This window comes from Kwoniella newhampshirensis, chromosome 14 (genome assembly GCF_039105145.1).
Source record: "Kwoniella newhampshirensis strain CBS 13917 chromosome 14, whole genome shotgun sequence".
Classification (NCBI taxonomy): domain Eukaryota; kingdom Fungi; phylum Basidiomycota; class Tremellomycetes; order Tremellales; family Cryptococcaceae; genus Kwoniella; species Kwoniella newhampshirensis.
The window spans coordinates 300,616-323,314 of record NC_089967.1 but is presented as its reverse complement, the minus strand read 5'-3'; the positions used below and the strand labels follow the sequence as shown (position 1 = coordinate 323,314).

Below are 22,699 nucleotides of genomic sequence, written 5' to 3'. Positions count from 1 at the left end.
CCCGTTTCTTTCAGTTGCAATTCTCCGAAGTCACCGAGGCGTTGCACACCGATTCCCGTTGTCCGAAGTGATTTTCCGGTCTTCGGACAGTGTCTAGCGTGTTTGCCATGTACGGTACACGTTGGTCGTTGTCTCTGTTCTGGTCAGACACTTGGAGCGCTCCACGCGAGATCGTCCCCCCCGACGTTTTATCGCGGGTTCTGTCTGTGAGACCTCTACGAGTCGTATGAGTCGACTGTGTCCGAGCCGCCCCCCATGCATTCATGTGTCGCGGGAGCGTAGCGTGGTCAGACACCCACCGTGCAAATTGACCCGAATGCAACCTCTTTTGTCCCAGTGCGAGACACTCACTACTCTCGGTGATGGAATAAGACGTGGTCGGCCTCTCAGGTTTTCTTCTTTCTAACTGATACTGAGGATTTCTCCGCAGCGCCCTGTTTGACCGGTGAGCTGTGAGAGGAGAGGCATCACGTCAGAGGATGGGGGGATGTTTTTTCAGGATGTCTTCGCGGAGGATTTCACTCTGTTTCTCCCCCTTACTTTACCGCTCTTGCCCGCGATTCCTCTGGCTGCTAGCCCACAGGTTCGGGGTGAGAACAGGGAAATGGTCTACGTCAGCGTGCCATGAAAGCGCGTACACCCCTAACCGGCCGCTCCCCAACCAGAGACAGCGACACCCAACAAGGAATACACTCATCTCATTGGACCGGACCCTTTGCGCGACCACCCAGGACCTTGTCGTTCTCCTGCCAGGAATGCATGGATAGTAAAATCAATAATGCTCCTCTCCCCTGATGCCATCGTTCGCCCATCACTCCGATAGTCATCCCATTTAGCAGCGGTTGAGCAGGCCAAAAAGGAAAAAAAGAATGGAGAAATGAAAAAACACAAGTTGATTATACAATCCCATCAATCACCCTTATGACTCTTGGGCCCTTGATATCTCGACACAAACCCTCATCCAAACCCTTTCTACAATTCGTCAACCTGGAATTTATCACCTATCACAAATCAATCCAGATCATCTGTCAGCTTCGCATACCTCGTCGTCTCGCATCCGAGTACAAAGCGAAGAGCTGCTCATACTCTGGTCAACGGGTAGGGAGTGGGTCGATAAACACCTGGTGCATCCGATCGACACGAAAAAGCACTCGGCAGAGCAAAGGAGAGGTCCCATCGGGATTGGAGCGAAAAAGGCAACAACATATAATCCTGTTATCGAACAGAGTCGTTCGTCTTCCATACGCTGTGGTCACTGCATAGCGTGAGTGCATGACCGTCTTTGCTGTGCGTTTGAGAGGGTTCGTCGTGAGGGAACGGATTGTTTGAGCGTTGTGCGACTCCGCTTGGATGTTTCGCTTGACGGTGAATCGCTTTCGGCGTTATTCCACGCAAACGCGTCAGATGACTGGCAAGGACGATATGTTGGTTCTGGAGGGGGGTGATGCATCGTCGACGACCCCATCTATGACGGATTTACGGTCTATGCTAGGGAAGAGGTTACAAGGACATGGTTGTGTACGACCCTTCCAAGGACGATCTTTGTATCCTGAACCTGATCTGCACAGACTCTCGTCTCTCTATCCCTTAATCTCTTGCATTCATCATCTCCCTCCCTGCACCGTTGGTACATATCCTCTATCAACGCAATCTTCTTGATAGATCTCCTCTATCGACTCTGCTTCTCTTTCCACCTTCATGGAATGACGCGATGTCTGTCTCTTCCAAAACCGCGGCGAGAGATTTCGTACGGGCTCGAGATTCGGGGATTTCGTCTGTGTGGTCTCTCTGCTCTCCATACTCCTTTCGTACACGGCATCGTAGCAGAAATGGGAGCTGACAGTGTTCTTCTCCCCTCCCGTCATATCCAAACCCCTTTCGATCACCAACCTCATCGGTCCGACATTTCTCGGACACCTTTTGCCTACCGGGGTCATCGACACCTTTATATGGAACTACACGCTCACACACTGCCTCTGCACGTCACATCTCCTCTACTTGCGCACCCCGCTCCCACCACGATGTTGTCGGTCTCTCGGCTCGTTCCGCACCAAAATTTCCTCCTGTCCTTTCCGGTTCGTGACGGTTCATCCATCCTAAAACAATAGACTGCAGATTCTGTCCACGCATCAATCACTCACGTCCCTCGACAGGCCTGTTTCAAGGAGCAGGCTGTGCATTTCAGAGCAATCGTCCGCACGAAAAGGAAGAATAGGTGGATCATTGCTTGATTCATCCGTCGACCGACAGAAAAGAAGAGAAGGATTTCCGGGTCAGTGCAGCAATCGTGAGTGTTTCAAGTCTAATACAATTTTACACAATCTGAAAATTCACCCCATCCCATGCCCATCATTCTTCCTTTTTCCACATCCCTCCCTCGTCTCCATCCAACTCACAGCAAAATGTCAACGGAAACATCTCCACACCAACCCTCACATATCCCTTCCTATCCCCACCATGCAGCACCCCTCAATTCCGCGCCATCGCACCTGACCAACTCTGGCATCCCCGATTCCGCCAACAACTCCCACTCTTACGACACCTCCATCGCTTCCATCAAGACCGACGACTCGTCATTGCAAGATTCTCCAGCTCCGACAAAGGGCAAGAACGGCGCAACAGGTCCAGCAGAGGGAAGAACAAAACCTCACGTCTGTCCCCTCTGTAACCGTGGATTCACCACCGGAGGTCACCTGCAGAGACATCATAGGATCCACACAGGTGTCAAGGCCTTCAAATGCCCTTTCCCAGGATGCGAGACCAAGACCAGCAGGCAGGACAACTTACAGCAGCAGTGAGTCTTCCACTCCCGCTTCTAGGAAGCCCCGCTGACGTTCCGCAGCTACCGTACCCACCTCTCCCCCACCCTGCGTCGAGGTTCAGGTTCCGCCGCTCGTGCAGCTGTCAACGCTGCTATGGAAGCCGCGGGCCTGAAATCTTCGTCCTCTAGACAACCAAGAAAGTCAAAGGGTTCAGCCGCAGGTACCCCCTCTTCCACCGCCAGCGCCGGTCACATGCCTTCCCCTTACGCAACCCCTACGAGCCAAGGTCCAGGTCCTTACGCACCTTACATGTACGATCCTCACGGCTACGCGTCCTACCCCATCCCTCCCCCCGGCGTTGGCATGGCCCAATCGCAATCGGCCAACTCCAGTCGCGTCCCTTCTCCTGTCAACGGCCACTCCTCCAGTCACTCCAGTGTCGGATCCATGCCTCCCGTACACCAACAACCTTTTTTCTCGCAACCTTACACCCCGACCTACTCTGCCTACCCCGGTGTCCACCAGCAACCGTACCGCTACGGTCCCGCCGGCGGTATGCCTTATGCCGGTGGCCCTCACCCTCACCACGGTGTCTACTCCCCCGTCGCTCCCGATCACGGCCAACACATGTACAGCCCCATGCAGAGCAACTTTCCTGCCCATTCTCGAGAGTCTTCCTACGGCGTTCTGACCCCAGGCTACGGTGGACAGAACCCCATGAGCAACGGTTACCCTCCTCGAACCCAAACATCCACCCCTCTCAGCCAGAGCCACGACGAATATGGTCGATCGCATCGAGCGCCGTCTCCCCGTCGACGAACCCCACCTCACGACATGCTAGGTCAAGGCGTAGTCGACCCTTCCAGCATGTCCACAAGGATGGGACCTGGTGTCCAGTACGGCTACGGTCAACCGCACCACAGCATGCCCTATGGATATGGCCAGCAGATGCAGACTCACTCGAGAGATCCCTCAGGGCATCGTGCAAGTGTCTCGAGTGATGGATCAGGGAACGGAGGATCAGATGGATCGAAGGGTGAGTCCGGGTTTCGAAGTTTCGGTTTGTGCCTTACTCATCATCTAGGGTCATGCTGATAAGGTTGGCCAGGTATGCACCAGGGGTAGCAAGCACAAGAGATCGGAGTCCAATAGATATGGCTTTAGAAAAGTGGACGTGAAGAGACGCGGTTGCATGGTGTTCGCGGATTTGAATGTCGCAGGGAAAGGCTGCGATTGCAAGTACCCAGACTGGTCTGTCACAAAAATGTTCATATACCCTCGTTTTTTGCACCTTGATTATACGCGGAAAGGGATGAATATCGAAATCGCATCAATGCCTGTATCAACTCCAAGACCCTTGTCCATCGCTCTCCCTCCAAGCTCTTTCTCCCGCTTGTTTCTCACCTTTACTCAACATGGCAACGTTCATACTCCATCTCTTGGTCCGCTTCAATCCAGACAAGATTCCTCTCACTCGTGATTTCCTCTCTTCCTCCAAAGTAGAATCTGATACACCATATTCCAACGCGACGAGGATGAGACCCAACGTGTCTGGTTCGAGGAGATTGTCCAGTATTTTGGAAACGTTTGACGGCGGGTAGAGCGACAGGAGGGAGAAGTTGTGAGATGGTGATGAGGAGTCGAGATGTCGTAAGAGGAGAAGACCAGATCCTGGAGATGTGGACGAGGTGTCGAGGGTGGTGGGGAGGGTAGGGTGTGCAAATGTGGACGTGGCAGTGCTCGCGCTGGTACCGGCTTGCGGTGGAGAGATCGACGTTCGTAGAGCCGAAGGGTTCGATGTCTCGCCATCGCCGTTAGTCGACGAGCCTCCGACAAAAGCTTTCTTCTTCACGTCTCTCGACTTCCGCAACGAGGCGAAGGAGGATGAATCTTTTTTGGCCGTCGTGACTTCCAGAGTGGACGCCTCGGGAGCGATGTCTAAGGACTCGGTTTTGGCAGTCATCTGATCCAGTCTCGTCGTACCTCCATTCGGCTGCTTCGTCTCCGGTAGACTTTGGTTTATAGGTCGAGATGTCGATGATGACGACGGTTGGGACGAGGTACTGCTAGGCGGAGTGATGGGTCTTTTGGGCATCTAACGAAGGGGATCAACGTCAATTCGCATCTCGACTCGATCTCGAACCGCTTGTCCAACTCACCTTTGCCTCTTTCTTCATCTTCATCATCTTCATCTCGATCAACTCGTCCAACTCGGCTTTCACACTATCATTGTTTTTCTCAACCTTCAAAACCTCCTCCAGATCTATCCAGACCCAGCGACGCCCATCTCAGCTGTCCGTCAACCTAGACACTTTGCGCAAGGAATGACCCACCTTGAATCGCCTCGTCGAGCTTCTCTAAGCCTTTCCGAGCTAAACCCCGCCTGTAAAGTGCTTTGATGCTGCCCTTTCCGCTTGGTAGGGACAAGGCGGTCGAGCAATCACGCTCCGCATCGTGGAATCTGAGAGCAGGGTCAGGTATTGCTCGGGCAAGGAGTGGGTTCAAGGAAGAATAGGATGCGATTGTGGGAGTAAGAGAGAAGTGGACCCATAGAACGGCCGTCTCACTTGTCCAGCTTCAAGTATGCCTGAGCTCTATTCGAATACGCTATCGGGTCGTCCGGATTGTACACCACTGCCGTGGTATAATGTCCTACCGAACATGATCCATTAGTCCCGTCTTCTCTGGATCGCCGAACAACCTGTGCTAGCATTATGAAGACTAACCTATCGCTTCTACCCATTTACCTTTCTTGAACGACGCGTTGCCCTATCATCATAGGTCAGCGTGCACAACACCCCATCTCATAGTCAACCGCCCATACGTCTGCTCGAGCTTTCTCGGATTTGGGTATATCAATCTTGATGGACATTGGGTGCAACTGGCTGAAAAGACGAAGAAGATCGGATGGAAGATTGAAAGAAATTCCAAAACATTGTTTTTGGACATCTCGTGTGGAGGCCATTTCCGCGACGAACTTTCACTGGAAGTATCTGGCACGACGTCCACCGTATGCATGGGGTACTTGGGTGAACATGATCATTATGTATGTACAATAAGAGGCTGGCAGATATACAGAATGCAGGTAACGATGAGTGATACAGACGCAGACATGTACAACTAATGTATGGAATGAAGCAAATGCGATTTGCATTCGACGGGAGGGTCGAGATGAGGTACTGCAGATGAGGCGCCGATGACTCATGTTCGATCAGATGCATCCGATGATGCGTTCGGGGGCGATGAGGGTCGATCATTGTTATTCAGATAGAAAGAGAGGGGCTCGACGATGCCAAACGTACGACCATTGCGAGAGACCGGTTCGACAGTCGAAGGCTCGGTCACCGATCGCGGAGCGGTCTCCCTGTGCCTGGCTGCCAGGCTGTCGAATGTATGGCCACTGCTTTGCTCGTCGCCGGGCGGTGTGATGGCGGGATCGTGAACGGGTCCAGGAAGCGAATATGTGTCAAAGACAACTCCATCACGTCGAGTATCCCTGTACTCCATCGGGTGGGACACGGCATCCGACCACCTTGACGCTCTCGGATCCGTACGATACGTGTTCGTCCAGGAGTCACCATGGCCTTCCCACCCGAGACGGATGTCGGTCGAGGGCGCGTCGATTCTTGCTCGCCTTGTCACTCTCTCCTCAGCCTCATCCTCCGCTGCACGTCGACGTCGACGAGCGATGCGGCTGGCGGAGCTGGAAGCGGTGTTGAGGAGATTATCAAACTCGTCTGGGACCTCGGTCTGATCCGAGTCATAGTTGGTGAGTGGGAGAGGCGGACGTGACAGACGTAATCTCTGCAGAGTGGGACGTCTCAGATCGATCGCCCGGACGGATGGCTCAGGATGGCCAAGTCGATACTCGTCAAGCCACGCATTGCTCGACGCCGAGATCGTGAGGGGCTCTTCATTGTTGCTCGTGCGCTCGGTCACAACATCGTCGCCATTCGACAGCGTTCTGGTCATATCCACTCGGTTGACCCGCATACTGCTCGGAGATTGTGCGAGCGGTGAGGGGAACTGGGGGAAGAAGAGAGGAAGAGGAGACGATGAACGGGACAACAGAGTGGCCGGTCGTTGATCTGCGACTGGCTGACTGGCGGGACCGTTGCGAGATTCGTCTAGATCTCGGAAATACCTGTCCCATGAGAACATGGGTGGGGGTGCTTCTGCTCGTGATTGGGAATCATGGTGTCGAGGGCTCTCGTGACTGTTTGCGTTTTCAAACCATGACTCGCCATGATAGATCGGAATGGGTTGTGATGGCAGTGGATAGATGCGATCTGAAGACGGCTGCGAGGTTGGTCGAGTAGCCAGGCGACCTACGGGCGATTTGCCATGTACGACCGATACGAGATTTCTGAAGGTGGATCGTGTGGAGAGGTCGTCCGCGTCGAGCTTTTTAACGAACGTCCTGAATCGCTTGTCGGATATGGTGCAAGGTCCCTCTTCCTGATCTATACGCTCCATGGCATGTTCGCTGGTGCAGGTGTCAGCTCGTGACGGGAGGAGCCAAGACCACTCACAACAGCGTCATGAGTTTCCCGACCAGCACCCTGTCATACTGAGACTCTGACCATTTGCCCATGGTGGTTGATGCCGCCGGTTCGGACGATTGATGCTGTATGGGGTTATAGCAGGAATGACAGAGAACACATTGAGCGAGCACGGAGAGTGAATCGTTAAAGCTGATATGACTATTTTTTTCTTTGTGGTTATACCTGAACAGGAAGCTATAGGCGCTGTGGGATCATGTACCACCGCTGAGACACGAGAGCAGGGGCAGATAAGAGGACTGATCGGAACGGTTGGATGGAGGTGAAGAGAACAATGAACCGGGTGGACAAACAGTTGTGACGACCTTCCTCTTTGATGCTGGGGGTGGCGAAAACGAGAAAAACATATGAGCTCGCCACGTGGGAGATGAATTTTAAATCATCCCATCATTTAATCATCCCAATTTATCCCATCTCATGTAACATGTCCCCGACTGGCATCACTCGCTCGCTTGCTGTTGATGACAACTTGAAACGTCTTTCAACACACGTCCATTCCTCCAGAACACCTCGCACAGCATGCCCAAGATCAGAACGCAACGTACAAAGCCACCTCCAGAGGGATTCGAGGATATCCAGTGAGCTTGCGTCCGCCTCGCACTACGGCAGACAACAGGTTGCGCGACCGCTGACATGGTCTCGCTGCCTCAGGGATATCCTCGAAGACTATGAGAAGAAGATGAGAGATGCGGAGAACGAGTCACATGAGGGAAAGCGAAGAACGGAATCAGTGTGGTGAGTGCGATCATGTTGCTGGACCTGCCGAGCCGGATGTCGTAACGAGTCGTGCTGATCGTAGTGCAGGCCAATAATGCGATTGTCACATGCCCGTTCGAGATATGTCTACGATCTGTACTACAAACGAGAACTGATAAGTCGAGAGTTGTATGACTGGCTGTTGAAACAGGGATACGCAGATGCCAAGTGAGTCGGACTGAAACCCCTTTCTATACCTGGAATGATAGCGACAGCCCTGATACATTCTCCCCGTTCCCAGCCTGATAGCGAAATGGAAGAAGAACGGTTATGAGAAGCTCTGCTGTGTGCGATGTATCCAGACGAGAGATATGAACTTTCAGGGATCGACGTGCATATGTCGTGTGCCGAAGGCGCAACTGAAAAAGGGGACGGTGGTGGAATGCCCTCATTGTGGTGAGTGAGCGGACGATTCTCCGACGAAGCGCGTGACTGATGGTCCGGAAACAGGGTGTAGAGGTTGTGCGTCTTCAGACTAGATCATATGCATTGTATCACGTATCGTCTCATCAGGCGGGTCGGGAAGCTCTTCATGTCGAAGGTGGTGGTGACCTTAGGCTCGTTTGACCTTGACTAATCAACGAACTCCTTCTGACGAAGAATTTCTGTCCTGATGTCGATACCGAAGTCTCATCAGGATGACAGCTGATCGTGGTTTGGATCATTGCGTTCCTCCTTTTGATCCACACGAGAGTGACCACTTCATGAAACCATTTGACGGCTAGGGGTTTCAGACGGATCATAGATCCAAAGTCCGGGTGTTTAAAGCGAGTTTCCGAAAAATCGACCCATTGATGAGGAACAAGTGGTTAGACATGTCAAAATCCGACAATTGCCCTCCATGAACGAGGGGCCTGAAAAGAGACACGGAAGGCGGGTAAGGCGGGTATGAGAAAAGAATAGAGCGTCGTTTCTTTGGACAAGTCATTTGACATTGTTGAATGCTTTAAGTGCGTTTAGGGTGGAAAACAGATGTAATCACACCTGCGGCTCAAGAATCGGACCTGCAGGTGAGGGAGAGGGGCTTTTGGGTTGATTTTCAACACCTCGTGTACGATGTCATCATAGACTCAAGCACGTTCGTCAGAAGATAGGTCAGTTGAGTATGGTAGAGCTGTTGTTTAATGGGAGACAAGGGGTCAAATACCCGTCAAGTTGCTTACGATGTGATCGTACCTTGGTTCGAATCTCCAAGCACCAAGCAAGTGCTTACATTCATTCGCTTGTTCATGCGTTCACCCAATGTTTGATGGCGTATTGCTCAAGCAAGCAACTTCTTTGGCGAAGTAAGCATGTTTCGAACACGAACGCAATTTGAGGTGATAACTTAACATTCCCTCCAATTGAGGAGTCGTTCTCCTCCAATAGCATAGCGGGTTTTGTCTGGGCGGAGCCAGCAGTCTTCAGATCGCTGCGTGCATCGGCTCCTGACCTCAATGTCTCAATCTGCGCATTCTTTCGCAGCTCATGTACCGTGATAACAGAATTCCACACGAGCATCAGACCTCGAGGTGATGATGGATGTGTGATGCCCGCCACATTGCCACTTCCACTGCAAACGCGCTGTCGCTCGCTAAAAGTCAACTGGAATCAAACGTCATCCAATCCAACATTTCCTCCCAAATCATCAGGTGCAACCCATGCATCGACTGGTCTCTATTCTCAGAAGACAATCAACAGGACGGTCGAACAGAGCGATATCTTCATCGCGGATACAGACGCGCAGCCGACCTTCATCGAAACACACCATGGCATACCCTGCCAACCCTTCCTCGCCCACTGATATCTTGTCTCTTCTCCCTCAGAAATTCGAAGAGGCAAAACAAAGTGGTCAGCTGTTTTTCTTCCGCAGTGAAGCGAAAGACATCTACTCGGATGGTCGAAGGGTGAGTCTTGTCTTGTGAGCGTTGCGTGAATGCAGTGTCACAATTCCTGCTTGGCTGCAGGTCGCCAAAAAATCACATCTTTTCTTCTTTCCTCTTTTTTGTGGCCACTTTGATCCAGCTTACTTGATCCCCACTCCTCACTTCTCGTCGATGCGACTCTTCAACAGTGACCTGGCTTACCTCACCCACAGTTCAACGTCCGGCTCTGCCCTGCATTGCAAGACAAAGCCAAAGCGAAATCGGAAGCCTTAGCAGCCGTACGTTCGACCACCGGTTCGCCCGACAAGAAACGGCCTCGGATAGCCAGTGATGGAGATGATGCGCCGTCCGAACATGTGGACAAGCAGAACAAGGACGAGCCCTTCAAGCCGCCCTATGTCCCCGAGCTGTATGTGGGGTGTCTAGCTGGATTCGAAGGCGAGGAAGGGATGTCTGTTTTGGTGAGCCAACAGTTTTGTTCGAGGGAACCGAGTGGTCAAACAGCTAACAATGCGTCTTCAGTTCAACAAGGTCAGTAACTCAAGGCAGGGCTCGTTTGCAAGACATGACCCACAGCTGACACACTCTGCAGTACTCGCTCTTGCCCGAACATATCCTCCTCTGTCCACCGACTTATCAACCCCAATCACTCCCACCTACCCCTCCCCAACTCGCCTTGGCATATTCGATCCTCTTGGCCGCATCGAGACATCCTACTCGACCACGAAGACTGCTGGCGTTCTACAACGGTGGAGAAGGCGCTGGGGCGAGTCAGAAATGGAGACATCTGCAATTCGTAGAGGTTCCAGGGGGTAGAGCTCCGGTCGAAGAATGGGTTCAGGGAGTCACGTTCGATAGGCCAGGTGAGTTTCCCCGTTGTCCTTCTTGCAGCGAGACAGTCGTATTAGACGCCAGACTGACTTGCCGCAGACCGAGCGATCATCCTTCCCAACGTCCCGTATCTCCATGTCGTTCACCCCTTACCACCTTCCACAGCTGTGCCCTTTCCACTCGACGACAAGACGACAGAACAACTGATAGACGTCCTCGCCCCTGCTCTCATGAAACTGCTAGATATGGCCTTCGATTCGGCCAGACGAGATGGTGCCGACAGACAAGGCGGCTGGAACCTGCTCATGACTCTGTGAGTTTGTCGTCGGTTTCGGTGTAACCTGGCTTCATGATTTGAACACTCGCTGATCTGACTCGACTTATCGTTCATCGCTCACCCTCACGCAGAGATCATATCCATCTCATCCCTCGATCTGCACCTTCGTTCCCCCTTCCAGCACCTCACCCACCATTGGAACTCAACTCGTTAGGATACGCAGGCATGATGCTCGTCCGATCTCCCGAAGAAGAGGCTGCGCTGCTCGCCGCGACGGAGAAGGAGGGCGGATTGATCAGCGTCCTGACTAAATGCGGCGTCGCGAGAGAACTCGGAGAGCAGGTTTTGGAGCACGATGCGACTCAGCAGGGCGCGGGCGAGCTGGCCTAGCTGTGAGCGAGATGGATAGAAGTTCCGGTCATCCGGACATGTTAGAGCAAAAGACGCATCATTATGTGAGGTACATGCTTGGGATTGTCATTTGTGCTGGGTATAATCTAGTCCTATATATTGTGTCTATACCTCTCCACCGACCCAGGCCCAGACTAAGAAACCAAATCCCCACGGTCCGACAGCCGCGAGTCTCCATCCCATCCTTTTCATCACTCTCTTCATCCTTCCATCTCTCGCCAGAGCGCTCTCTATCGGCTTCGTAGCTGTCGGCGGGGGATTATCAGGGTACAAGAACGGATGTAATCCTTTTGTTCGGAAAGTCTGGATGATCGGATTCGGTCGAGTCGCAGCGAAACGAGGTATGCCTTGAGCATTTGTAGCCGTAGACGTCCTCGCTTGAATTCGAGCAGCAGTCCCCGTCTGACTGTCAAGCTGCATGATCCTCTGACAAGCTCTGAATGGTCTTCCCACCACCTCCGCGAGCAGACTCGCCAGGATCCCACCGGTCACAATGGTCGTCGCCTGAGCCACCCTGGCGATGGTCGGGACAGACGGTTTGGTCTCCGCATTCACATCGTTTGAGGGAACGGGTATAGAACGACCGGACAGATCAGCGTCAGAAGGGAAACCAATCACCAGAAAGCTGTCCCAGTCTTTCTCGATGTTCCCTCCGAACAAAGCTTTGACTCGGAGACTGACCCGTCGAGTCATGTCGAACGCAGCGAAGAAACAGCTGTAGCTTAGACTGAGACGAGACAAGGCGTCAGCTAGCTGATGTTATTGAAGTGAAGCGACAGCCGACGCACGCATCCCTCGCGATGGCCCACCGCCAACCTGTCCACCAAGAGGGATTTTTACGCCAAGCCTCGCTGCTGAACAGATTCCTGATAGCCTGCAAAGGCGTTGCAGGTTGCGAAGCGTCGAACGCCGGAGGCACATTTGGCATCGGAAGGCGAGTGAGTCGAGCGAAAAGCAGCGTGAGAGATGAGGTGGATTGGTGGAGGAATCTGCGAAAGGAAGATATGGTTCATGAGCATCTTCGAAGGTGCTTGACACACGGGAAACCCCGCTCTGCCAGCCCACCTTACAACATTTTCCACCGGGGTGAAAGCGGCTCCCTGGACCAAACCCGCTCCTGCGCCTGCCAGCGCCGAGAGCAAAGTCGGATGATTGGGAATCACACTGGGGCCACGCATCAAGGTCTCCAGTGTGATCTTCTCTTCTTTCGCCCCTGCCCTTTCTCCTTCAGCTCGGGTCAATGGATATTCCTCTCCAGCCGTCTCGTGATCGACGAGTAACGATTCCTTCTCATCGCCTTCCTCCTGATCATCTTTCCTCTGGAAAAACTGCAATCTTGCAAGACCTAGTGAGAGGAGTGAATGACTTGTGAAGAGCAGGAATCCCAGTGTCGCATTGACCATCATGGGCGGTAAGAGTGTCAATGTCAGAGCTATGACACCTGATTTTCGTCGGAGGAGATCCCGGATGAATGAAGGAGATAAGGTCTGGTCGGATGATATGGCCAATGAACGTAGCCCTGCCCATGTGTCGACTGTGGATAGTGATGTCAAGTTTCAAGGTCAGCTAGTCCCGTTCCGGCTTCCACATGCGTTGATAGCTGACCTCGATTAGGCTTGAACAGCTTTGACGGTCTTCGAAAGAGGAAACCTTTGCGACTCATCAGCTCTGCTCCGATGTGGTGTTACTCCGAGCTGACCTGCAAAGAGAACGAACGACCGAGCCAAGGCAGCCGAGGCAGAGCTCTGGGGCGTCGAGACTGAAAGGCTCTCGGAAGCTTTGTCTTTACTCTTCTCCTTGACGGCGCTGGCGGCTTTGACAGCATTTCGAAGGACCGGCCATTTTGATCCTGTCGGTGAGGCGGCGTCTGACGAATGGTATGTCGTCGAAGATGACGAGGATAGCGGCGAAGCTGACGATGGGAAGAGACTGGTCATTGCACTTGTCGTGGTGACATTGCCACCTTGTTGACTAAAAGGTAGTGAGCCGAAGTGGAAGAAGTGAAAGAAATGAAATGAAAGAAGTGGGATACCAGAAGAGAATCATCAACAACATGTAACCTCTCCGGCAGGGCGTAGCAAGTGGAGGTATCGAAAATGGGTGGCAAATATAAAGAGATGAGATCACCTCGAACCAATTTTCAGTCCATCTTTCAACTTTCTCTTCTTCCTCTCTTACATCTTTCACTCATCCCCAAGTTCTTCGCACCGGACCTCGAACAGGTGAGTCCTGAGGCGAGTCCTGACATATACGTCAAACCCATCGAGCTTGCTCGTCAGCAGCTTCTCCTCCATTTCCATTCCCCTCCTTGAACAATTTCCAAAGATGCTACTGCACTGGGCACTGAGCTCCTCCAAAGAGAGCGAGCATAGATTATACGCCTTTTGAATCCACTTTAGTAGAGTGGAGCGAGCCTAGAAAACTCGTGACTGAGGAAACGTTCTCGATCATCCTTGCCTTCGCTCAATCTATCTCTAGAAGTGAGGATCTGAGCTAATGTTGGACGATGGAAGTTTACCGAATCCCTGTCAAGATGGAGGGTGATTCCGAGGCTGTCCTCTCGACTGAGGATGTCTTGAAATCATTTGGGACTATACAGACAGCCGTCGATGCTACTACATCTTCGTCGACTCCTCTCGTCACAAAGTGAGCTCCTTGATCAGAAACTGTTCAATGCTGACACGCCATTTGCAGAGCTCGAAACATCGACCCATCTCTTGATTTCTCATCCGGTCTCTCCCTTCTCCTCCTCCGACCCCATCTCCTCTTATCATCACTACACAATCTCATCATCCTCCTCGCACTACGTCTCACCAATGCACCCCTTCTACCCGACGCATCGACCTCTTCAGCGTTTTCAACCCCCTTCGCCTCATCCTCTCGCTCACGCGATGCAATTGACACAGCGCAAATAGCCGCCGATGAGCTTGCCGGCGAATTGGTCTTGAGTCAGGAGGTCATGGAAAAGGTCAGAGGACTGGAGAGCAAGCTTGATTATCAGATCAAGAAACTCGTCGGACTTGCTGAGGCTGAGGAGAAGAGGGGTCAAGAAGTTCCAGATGACGCGGAAGACGGTGAGCTCTTGACCCTTGTTCAAAGCTTGTCTGGGGATCCCGCTGACCATATTTGGATCGTCGCAGACCCACTATCATTCCGTCCTAATCCCTCTGCGATCCTCACTTCTCGGGCCGAGCCCAAGGCCAGACGAGAATACGCGACCGCGTCCGATTCCGAAGGCGAATCATCCAACCGAAACGGGGTATACAGACCTCCACGAGTCGCCGCTGTACCCTACACCGAATCTTCTTCCTCATCACTCAAGACACCACGAAATGCCCGAAAAGCCCCTGCGCTCTTGTCCGAGTTCGCGGCCACGATGGACGGCGCTCCATTACTCGAATCGACTTCTGGTCTCTCAGTCCGTCCCGTGACGACTTCCGCTGCGGCATTGAAACACACCAATTCGATCTCGCAGAAACGAGCGGCGGAACTGGCCAGGATCAACGAGTTTGAAGAGGAGAACATGACGAGATTGGTCACTTCGAAACGAGAACAGAAGAGGAGGAGAGAGGACGAGGCTGCTCTCGCGATGGGTTATGGGATCGGTCATTCGAGAGGTAGAAGAGGTAGGAATGGTCTCGAAGCCGAGTTGGAAGGTGTTCTCGGTGAGAGAGGTAGTAAAGGTGTTTGGGACGGTGTGGGCAAATTGGGCGACAGAGGCGGCGCTCTGGAGCGAGGTAAAGGTCGAAGAAGATCAGGTGGTGACGATGCTCGGGGGGGCAGACCCAAGAAAGCTAGATTCGAGAAAGAGTTGGCGAGGAGAAGGAAGTGATCAGAGACTGTACTCTCGTGTCTCACCTCATTGTATTCGCCACAAGCATCACTGTATTATAACTGCATTGCATGACGTTCTGCATTCCAATATCTGGTAGTTATACACTTGTTCTCATCGAATCATTAAGTCACACGGCAGACACTATATTCACAAACCACGAAAAAGAAATCTTCTGTTGCTTCACGGATCCTTCTAATCCCTTCTTCGGTCATCTCGCTCAGACGTTCGCCATCGAGGTGATCAATCCCGCATTGCTGGCGAGCCCGTGAGAGCTTTCACCGTGACCGTCGTCGTGAGAGGAAGCAGCGATCTGCTGGGTGACGTTGTCGATACCAGCAGCGCCCATGCCGCCGAGATTCATCGGAACTAAGATAATTAATGTCAGCATAGACCGCTGCGGACGTATGGCGTCGACCGGGCCATGACGTCGTTGTGACCACTCACCAAATACGACCTTACTGCCGGCAGATCGCGCCATGTTCTGCAAGGCCTCTAGCTGTCGGATTTGCATGGCAGCGGGAGAGGCGAGGATATCGGCGGCTGTGGTTGAGTACCGTTGTCAGCGTTCACCTCGATCCTGCTCCCAAGGTTTGGGTCAAATCACTCACCCTGCCTCATCAACTTGGCCGCATCGACTTCGGCCCTAGCAGCAATGACCTTGCTCTCACCGATTCTCTTCTGAGTCGCAGCGCTCGACAAGGATTGCTGGAGCTCCACGGAGAAGTTGATGTCCTTTAGAAGGATTGACTCGATGGCTACACCCCACTTCTCTGCGGTTGCCTCGATCTTGAAAAGGTGATCGTTAGCTGTGTAATCGCTCCACCATTTGTCATGGGAATGCTCACAATCTCGGCGACTTCCTGAGCAAGACCCTCTCGATCGGAGATGACGCTTTGGAGCACCTGTCGAACTAGGTCAGAGCCGGATTTCTTCCTAAGTTAATTAGACTCACCCTACCACCAACCACCTGTCGAAGAGTGGTTTCTGTAAAGAGAATCAGTGGCTGGCAAACCCGAAAACGAAACAAGCTAACTCACGAGCTCGCTCAACGAGAGCTGTCCTCACGTCGTTGATACCGAATGCCGCACGGTATGGAGAGATGACTGGAGAGGAAGATTGAGCTTGGATCACTTGTTAGTAAGCTAGCTACAGACTCACCATGCCAGCAGATAACACTGTCGACATCAACGGAGACGTTGTCTTTGGTCTGGACGGTCTGACGAGGGACCGAAGTGAGTTGGATCTTAACGTCTGTGGCATTGAGTGGGGTGAGTAATCTTCTCTGGTGCGTGCACAGATTGTGGGGGACATACCGACGATTCTGACATTCTCTGTGCAGACGTTGACCTTGACTAGACCGGGGTCGACGGACTACGTGGATGGATCGCATCAGCACGGTTTGATGCTCTCGTGATGCTCTCGATGGACCTTGTGCGACTCACCTTGTAGAACTGACCGAATCGAGAGATGAGACCAACGGAACCTTGATCGATGCTCTTGAAGGGGTTGGGGAACGGGCAGCATGGGACCATTCCGATGTTACCGACGAGCGATCCGAGACCGTTCATCATCGATCCATAGAAGCCGTGCTGGGTGGAGATTGATAACGTTAGCCGAGCGGGCGGAGATCGGAGGTAAAGCGCCTACCTGGATCGAGCCGGTTCCCAAGTCTTGAGCGTAAGATGGCTGCATCCTGCGGATGAGATAAATTAGTCGGGCTGCGCAGCGATGTGGGGATTGCGGACACTCTACGCCAGGGATAACATGTCGCCAACGGATCGTGGACCGAGAGATTCACTCACTCATCCTTCCTCAAAGGCTGAACGGTCTATCCGATCGGCAAACCCACGATCAGCTGTTACTTCTGCCCAAGCCGTGTCCAAGCACTTCTGTTGATGATAATGAAGCCTGAAGTACCCACCATGAGACCGCCCTCAGAGGTGGTCGCCCCTGACATTCGCATCTTTGCCTGTCGAGGTTGCTCATCGGTGACATACCTGTCGAGATCGTTGTCGTTGATCGAGACATGTTGCTTACCACCGTTGACGTTGACGGCGGTTCCGTCCATGGAAGGCTTAGCGTAGTCTGGTGCGGGTGCCGACATTGTTCTTGTGCGGTTGATACCTCGTGTATGTATATATGATCCGAACTTGAGTGTGAGTCGTGTGAAGTGGTCTGGGAATAAAGGCGATGAGTTAGCAGGAGCGGTTGCACTGGACCGTTTGGTTGCGTTTATATATAGATGGTGGTGGCGAAAAGGCGACAGACAGATAATGTGCTTGCCTCCACTCGGGTAATAATCTGAATGCCCTTAAGCGGTGCGATCTCTCCTATCGGCACACAGCTCCGATCTCGCACATTGCTATACTACTTTACCGTTGACATGCACGTCTCTCTGGGTGGGGGGCGAAGATATGCCCTGTCACATTCGGCATCATCCCCCACCTCGCCGTCCCCACCCCCTTCTTGGCGCCTAGAAAAGGTCCCTGTGTGGGAACTACTAACTAACCCATAATAAACGTGGCTATTGCGTGGTGTGAGTCAGAGATAGAGATGAAATCTGATGACGTGTCACGAGTTGAAAACCTTGGTTGGACTCTGGTCACTTGCCGAAAGCAGCGCAACCTCGGTCATCACCGAACCCCGTCACTGCGTTTTGGCGTGATACCGCGTGGGTTGGAAACAGCATGCCGAAACATGGGTGCAACGTAAAGATAGATAGATCCCTATATCCAATCCGATCCATCACTCCTCTCCTTGTCCTTTCTCTTTCATTCCTCGGTGTACATCTTGCCGGACCCGACTGTCTTTGGGTGGTGACAGGCCTGCTCGTGCTCGGCCGAACATGTTGTCTCTCAGATCATGGTTGCTTTCTTTCCTGGTGACCTTGTTCCTCTTATCGATATCGACCGTCGCGGACGAATCGACCATCCCAAGGTCCGTTCCCCCGGCATCCGTCTTCCGGGATATGATCTGATCAGCTGACATTGAACATCTCTGTCCCTCAGTGATGCATCTTCCACTCCAGCAGCTGCTTCGGCCGCCGGTGACGCTGGTGGCGAGGGTGTCGTCGACATGGTGAAGAGATTGGTGAAAGCCGGACTCAATGGTCAGACGACCGATGTCGAAGCGCAGAAGGAGGCCGATCTCAAGGATGGGATCGTGAGGTTGACAGATGAGAACATCGACGAGGTGATCCAGGGCGGATCAGAGGATGACGTTTGGCTTGTGCTTGTGTGAGTGCAGGTTATCCTTCGGAGATGGACAAGCGGTTGCCTGAGCTCGCGTCCACGCTCGCCGTTTAGGGGTGCTGGGGATGAGCAATCGCTCAGTGGACTCGTCCTGCCTCAAAAGGGTCATTGGAAATCACGATAGTGAAACGTATTGACAACACGCAACCGCAGCCACGGTCTCCCGACCGAACTGGAATCCAGCAAAGTCGTCGAAGTGCACAAGAACACCTCGATACTTGCCAAGGCCAATACCCTCCGAACCGAGTTCAAATTCGCCCGTCTCAATTACGTCGACGAATGGAAGACCTGTTCCCGATGGATGTTGTTCAAACCTCCTTGGTTGGTGATCATCACTGACAAGGGCGAGAAGCTGCGGTTCGTCAGAGGGAATCAGATCAAGACCGATCCGGAGATCTTGTGGACCATCTTTGAGAAGGGGAATTGGGATACTGCACCTCTCTGGGAGTCTGAATGGGCCAAAGGTGGTAATCGGTGAGTGGTGTTGTACTCGATCTGATCACGTTCCTCTACTTGTTCGTTCCCCACCACAGAGTTAATCTGCACGCTCCTGCCTCCTTTAGTGTCCTTGCTTTGTCTTCCTCCATGCCGTAACATTCTTTATCAGCCCTCCCCTGGATCGCATCCCATCCACTCCTCGGGCTGACCCTCCTCTCCACAGCGCCTGGCTCATCGAGCTATACATCGACCTCACCGCCCGAATCACCAAGTACACAGCTAGGATCCCCAAATGGCCGTTGATGATCCTGGTCAGCTGGGCAGGTCAAGCATTGCTCCAATGGCTACACAGACCCAGGACTCCCGCTCCGCCTGCTCCTGGCACACCCGCCCCTGGGAGGATCACCATCACTCCTGAACAAAAGTCTGCGGCGCATCGGGCTGCTCTCAAGAAGAAGCAGGATCAGGCAGGATCAGCGTCGGGGTCGAGGTCGGCGGAAGGGAAGAAAGATAAATAACTTGGATATTGAGACCGGGGTTCAGAAAAGCCTGGTCGATCGGATGAGGAGTCACATTCAAGATATAGATAGATCTGTTCAAGTCATATTCTCTTTTAACAAAGGGTCATACTCCGTCCTATGCATGGATCTCTTTTCTCTATTGCACCTTTGGTTACTATTTACACTGATGGTACAAATACAAACAAATGGTCAGAGTACTCGGAATTATATGTATCTCGAAAGGTATCTCCAACGTCTCTCCTGCACTTCGTCTCACCGACTAGTTGAAGTACGACGATTGCCCGCTCACAGAGCAGGCTGTCCCCATTCCCTCTTTTCCAGCTTCCCCTTTCCAATCTCCCAGATCATCAATCGTCTCATGAATGGCATATCCTTCGCCGTGAATTCGAAGCCCTGCTTGACCAGATCTCTTCCCCGCGTGATCATCTCCAGAGTCTGACACGAGAACACACCGCAATCTGAACCGTTGTCCTGTTGAGGCGTGTTCTGGTGTTACATCATCAGCACACTGACAGCAGAGGTGAGCCGTACGACTCGACACCCTACTCACCTCGTTGAAGTGATTTTCCCAACCGGTAAAGTCGAACGGTTGACCTTTCTTCTCTCGATGCTCAGCATCGAGGTAGCCCCTGACAGCCTGTTGACACGCTTGAGCAGTGCACTGCCACGAACCAGAGATGAACAAACACTCACGCGAAAGACCCCAGCCCTGTTGCCAGTGCCATCGCCCATCGAGTCGTAGTATTCCACTCTTTTCTTGTCAAAGTTGACGGCACAAGCGGTCCAATGCATATTACCGAGATTGATCGGGAAGACGAGGACGTCAAGGTCGAAGATATCGATCTGACCTCCAGATGTCAGCACGTATACTTTCTCAATCTCATGGCGCAAACTCACCTTCTTGGTCCATCGCTTTAGCCTTGCCTTTTCATAACCCTGGTCCACCAGCTTGGCATAAAAGAACGAGTTCAGGTAGTGAACTCTTCTCTTTGTTCCGTCCACTTGCGCTCTATCTGTCATCAGCGCACAGTAGGCGTTCATGATCTCGTCGTCCAGCCAAGTATTAGGCCTGAGTCGGCGGATTGAGCCCGAATTGACCTCGGCCGTCGAGAGGGTAGCTTTGAAGCCGGGATTCCGGAGGTTGTTGTCGACCTGGTGATAATCGGACGGACAAGCATCAGCCAGGGGTTAACAAACAGACCAGGATGACGTACGACTGCTTCTTTCTCTCGTGAGAGCTTCGCCGGCACGGACGGCTTCAGTCGAGCATCGATCTCCCTATCTCTCTCCTCATGCTCTCTCACGAGGTCGTCGAGTGTTTTGTACTTCGGTCTGCCAAGGTGTCAGCCCTCATCCTTCCCAGCAGAGACACGTGCTGCTCACCGGCTCTTTATACGCATCAACGCGTCCTTACCAATCTGATGGGTAATCTCAGGTCGATATGGTTTCTGCCAACGTACCGATTCAGCTCGGTGCAGAAAGGCTGAGTGGACAACTCACCGGTGTTGTTTTGAGCTTTTCGTCCAATGTCGGCTTGTTCGACTGAAGGTTCAGTAATCTTCGATATGCTTCTTTCTGGCTCAGACCCGTTTGCAGCACTGTCACATCCAGGTCACGGTCAGCCATCACCGGTCCATTCACTTGAAGTGACCCACCTAGATCTTTCATCATAAGCTCTTTGGCTTTACCAGCAGGATTGATTGACAGGAGCTTTTGCACCCGTTTCACAGCCTTGACGACTTTTGGATCATCGTCATGCTCCAAAGGCTTGATCATCGATTGTCTCTTTGACTGCTGAACCCTCTCCAGTGTCTTGGGATCCCGCATATTGCTTCTGTATTTCTTCCCTCTGCGCGCTCTGCTCGATACTGTCGATTCATTTGAAGACGAGGGCGATGTATGTCGATCGGATGAAAGCCAGCGATACTTCCTTCTTGGCCTTTCGTAATCTGTGACATTGGGTCGAGGTGGAGTTGGGCGTCGAGGTTTGTCCGAGGGGGTGATCATGGGCAATGTTGCGTTTCGTCGTCGATATTCGTCAACGTCTTCTGGTCTGGCATTGGGTACAGGTTTGGCCGGGGAGGTCGATTTGCGACGACTCGGTCCATCTCCTCTTCTGTTATCGATCAGACCTAACACTGCTCCTATCGGGTCCATAAGGTATTGCTGTCTGGTATAAAGATGCTCATAACTTGGTCGGCGTTGTGCGGGAGCAGGCCCAGAACTTGACCCAGACCCTGAAGACATTCGAGAAGAAGTGGGGAGTGTGGAGAGGCTCTCGGTAGGGGCGGACGGCCGAGGTGTCGAGGTGGGAGATTTGGTAGGAGACAATGATCTTGCTTCTGACTTGTTGGAGGATTTTGATGCTGCAATGTCCATGCCTCATTGTCAGCTTCTCGTTCGTGATCATGACCAGCTCGAGTCTAGGAAGATAGCTGTCAATCAGACTTACGCGTGGAAGTGTTGTTGCCACCAAAGAGAGAAGTCACTGTCTGATAAGCGTAGTCTTTGACTGCCTTGAACATTGTCGGCGGCCTGTGGTAAGTAGCTTGAATCCGGCTTCTACGATTGCTGAGCTCGGCGACGCGCTGCTTCTTTGTGGCCTGGGGACCAAACGTGAGGGAAGACGATGATAGACGTCGTTTGAGTGACGGACCTGACATGTGGGCGGGGTCAGATGCACGGGCTATCTACTCGGTGACGAGGTGTAGATATCTTGGAGGTGAGTGCGTCTGATGTCGCTGATGCTAGGTTCCACGGGTCACGCGATGAGGCAAGGATCGAGGTGGGAGATCTGGCGAGCTCGGTCAAGATGAGTTGTTCGGTGGATCGCAGAGTGAGGCTTGATGTGAATGATGAAGGGAGAGGGAACAAGAAGAAAGCACAAGAAGTCGCGGTATGAAATGTTGTCACTGATCAGAACCCATTCAAATTGGACTGCAACGGGATCAAATCTTCTCCTTGATGTTGTCCATTTACATCGTCACCACTTCTCCTTCGCCGCCGCCGCGACCTCGACCACAAACCCCTTTTGTCGCTCCGATTGATATCACAACAACAAAAGCGACCGCCACCCCATCTTACTGTTCCCCTCTCCGATCACGTCAACGCAACAAAAAGATCATCGCATCAACGTTTCAAGGGACAATCTCGCAAATCGCCTTGTAACAAGATCGCCTGGTGAATTGCA

At 52.6% G+C, this 22,699-nt stretch overlaps 10 protein-coding genes across 10 annotated transcripts; 5 read left to right on the top strand and 5 right to left on the bottom strand.

The window, feature by feature from the left end:
• Positions 1-2,402: 2,402 nt before the first annotated feature.
• IAR55_006477 (uncharacterized protein) lies at positions 2,403-3,887 on the top strand (the record flags this gene model as incomplete). The annotated part of the gene is made up of 3 exons (XM_066949560.1): positions 2,403-2,794; positions 2,843-3,798; positions 3,871-3,887. 3 exons carry the CDS (start codon positions 2,403-2,405, stop codon positions 3,885-3,887), a joined length of 1,365 nt encoding a protein of 454 aa, XP_066799854.1.
• Positions 3,888-4,104: 217 nt separating this feature from the next.
• On the bottom strand, positions 4,105-5,634 carry IAR55_006476 (uncharacterized protein; the record flags this gene model as incomplete). The annotated part of the gene is made up of 6 exons (XM_066949559.1): positions 4,105-4,857; positions 4,922-5,025; positions 5,096-5,223; positions 5,330-5,414; positions 5,489-5,531; positions 5,587-5,634. The coding sequence occupies 6 exons, from the start codon at positions 5,632-5,634 to the stop codon at positions 4,105-4,107; spliced, it is 1,161 nt and encodes a 386-aa protein (XP_066799853.1).
• A 329-nt stretch (positions 5,635-5,963) lies between these two features.
• IAR55_006475 (uncharacterized protein) lies at positions 5,964-7,356 on the bottom strand (the record flags this gene model as incomplete). Its single annotated transcript, XM_066949558.1, has 2 exons — positions 5,964-7,248; positions 7,295-7,356. The coding sequence occupies 2 exons, from the start codon at positions 7,354-7,356 to the stop codon at positions 5,964-5,966; spliced, it is 1,347 nt and encodes a 448-aa protein (XP_066799852.1).
• A 487-nt stretch (positions 7,357-7,843) lies between these two features.
• Positions 7,844-8,559, top strand: IAR55_006474 (uncharacterized protein; the record flags this gene model as incomplete). The annotated part of the gene is made up of 5 exons (XM_066949557.1): positions 7,844-7,902; positions 7,976-8,059; positions 8,129-8,248; positions 8,322-8,476; positions 8,531-8,559. 5 exons carry the CDS (start codon positions 7,844-7,846, stop codon positions 8,557-8,559), a joined length of 447 nt encoding a protein of 148 aa, XP_066799851.1.
• A 1,269-nt stretch (positions 8,560-9,828) lies between these two features.
• On the top strand, positions 9,829-11,443 carry IAR55_006473 (uncharacterized protein; the record flags this gene model as incomplete). The annotated part of the gene is made up of 6 exons (XM_066949556.1): positions 9,829-9,966; positions 10,158-10,406; positions 10,468-10,476; positions 10,538-10,808; positions 10,876-11,089; positions 11,185-11,443. 6 exons carry the CDS (start codon positions 9,829-9,831, stop codon positions 11,441-11,443), a joined length of 1,140 nt encoding a protein of 379 aa, XP_066799850.1.
• A 126-nt stretch (positions 11,444-11,569) lies between these two features.
• Positions 11,570-13,727, bottom strand: IAR55_006472 (uncharacterized protein; the record flags this gene model as incomplete). Its single annotated transcript, XM_066949555.1, has 6 exons — positions 11,570-12,191; positions 12,253-12,453; positions 12,530-12,998; positions 13,070-13,114; positions 13,164-13,427; positions 13,643-13,727. 6 exons carry the CDS (start codon positions 13,725-13,727, stop codon positions 11,570-11,572), a joined length of 1,686 nt encoding a protein of 561 aa, XP_066799849.1.
• Positions 13,728-13,997: 270 nt separating this feature from the next.
• On the top strand, positions 13,998-15,296 carry IAR55_006471 (uncharacterized protein; the record flags this gene model as incomplete). Its single annotated transcript, XM_066949554.1, has 3 exons — positions 13,998-14,110; positions 14,159-14,538; positions 14,605-15,296. The coding sequence occupies 3 exons, from the start codon at positions 13,998-14,000 to the stop codon at positions 15,294-15,296; spliced, it is 1,185 nt and encodes a 394-aa protein (XP_066799848.1).
• Positions 15,297-15,516: 220 nt separating this feature from the next.
• Positions 15,517-17,403, bottom strand: IAR55_006470 (uncharacterized protein; the record flags this gene model as incomplete). Its single annotated transcript, XM_066949553.1, has 12 exons — positions 15,517-15,665; positions 15,744-15,839; positions 15,908-16,085; positions 16,145-16,201; positions 16,252-16,283; positions 16,337-16,402; positions 16,458-16,550; positions 16,613-16,670; positions 16,742-16,888; positions 16,947-16,992; positions 17,102-17,127; positions 17,221-17,403. The coding sequence occupies 12 exons, from the start codon at positions 17,401-17,403 to the stop codon at positions 15,517-15,519; spliced, it is 1,131 nt and encodes a 376-aa protein (XP_066799847.1).
• A 741-nt stretch (positions 17,404-18,144) lies between these two features.
• Positions 18,145-19,506, top strand: IAR55_006469 (uncharacterized protein; the record flags this gene model as incomplete). Its single annotated transcript, XM_066949552.1, has 4 exons — positions 18,145-18,236; positions 18,308-18,535; positions 18,704-19,024; positions 19,212-19,506. 4 exons carry the CDS (start codon positions 18,145-18,147, stop codon positions 19,504-19,506), a joined length of 936 nt encoding a protein of 311 aa, XP_066799846.1.
• Positions 19,507-19,794: 288 nt separating this feature from the next.
• Positions 19,795-22,172, bottom strand: IAR55_006468 (uncharacterized protein; the record flags this gene model as incomplete). Its single annotated transcript, XM_066949551.1, has 9 exons — positions 19,795-19,995; positions 20,060-20,146; positions 20,203-20,352; positions 20,407-20,661; positions 20,724-20,841; positions 20,893-20,957; positions 21,010-21,107; positions 21,165-21,875; positions 21,962-22,172. 9 exons carry the CDS (start codon positions 22,170-22,172, stop codon positions 19,795-19,797), a joined length of 1,896 nt encoding a protein of 631 aa, XP_066799845.1.
• Positions 22,173-22,699: the final 527 nt, after the last annotated feature.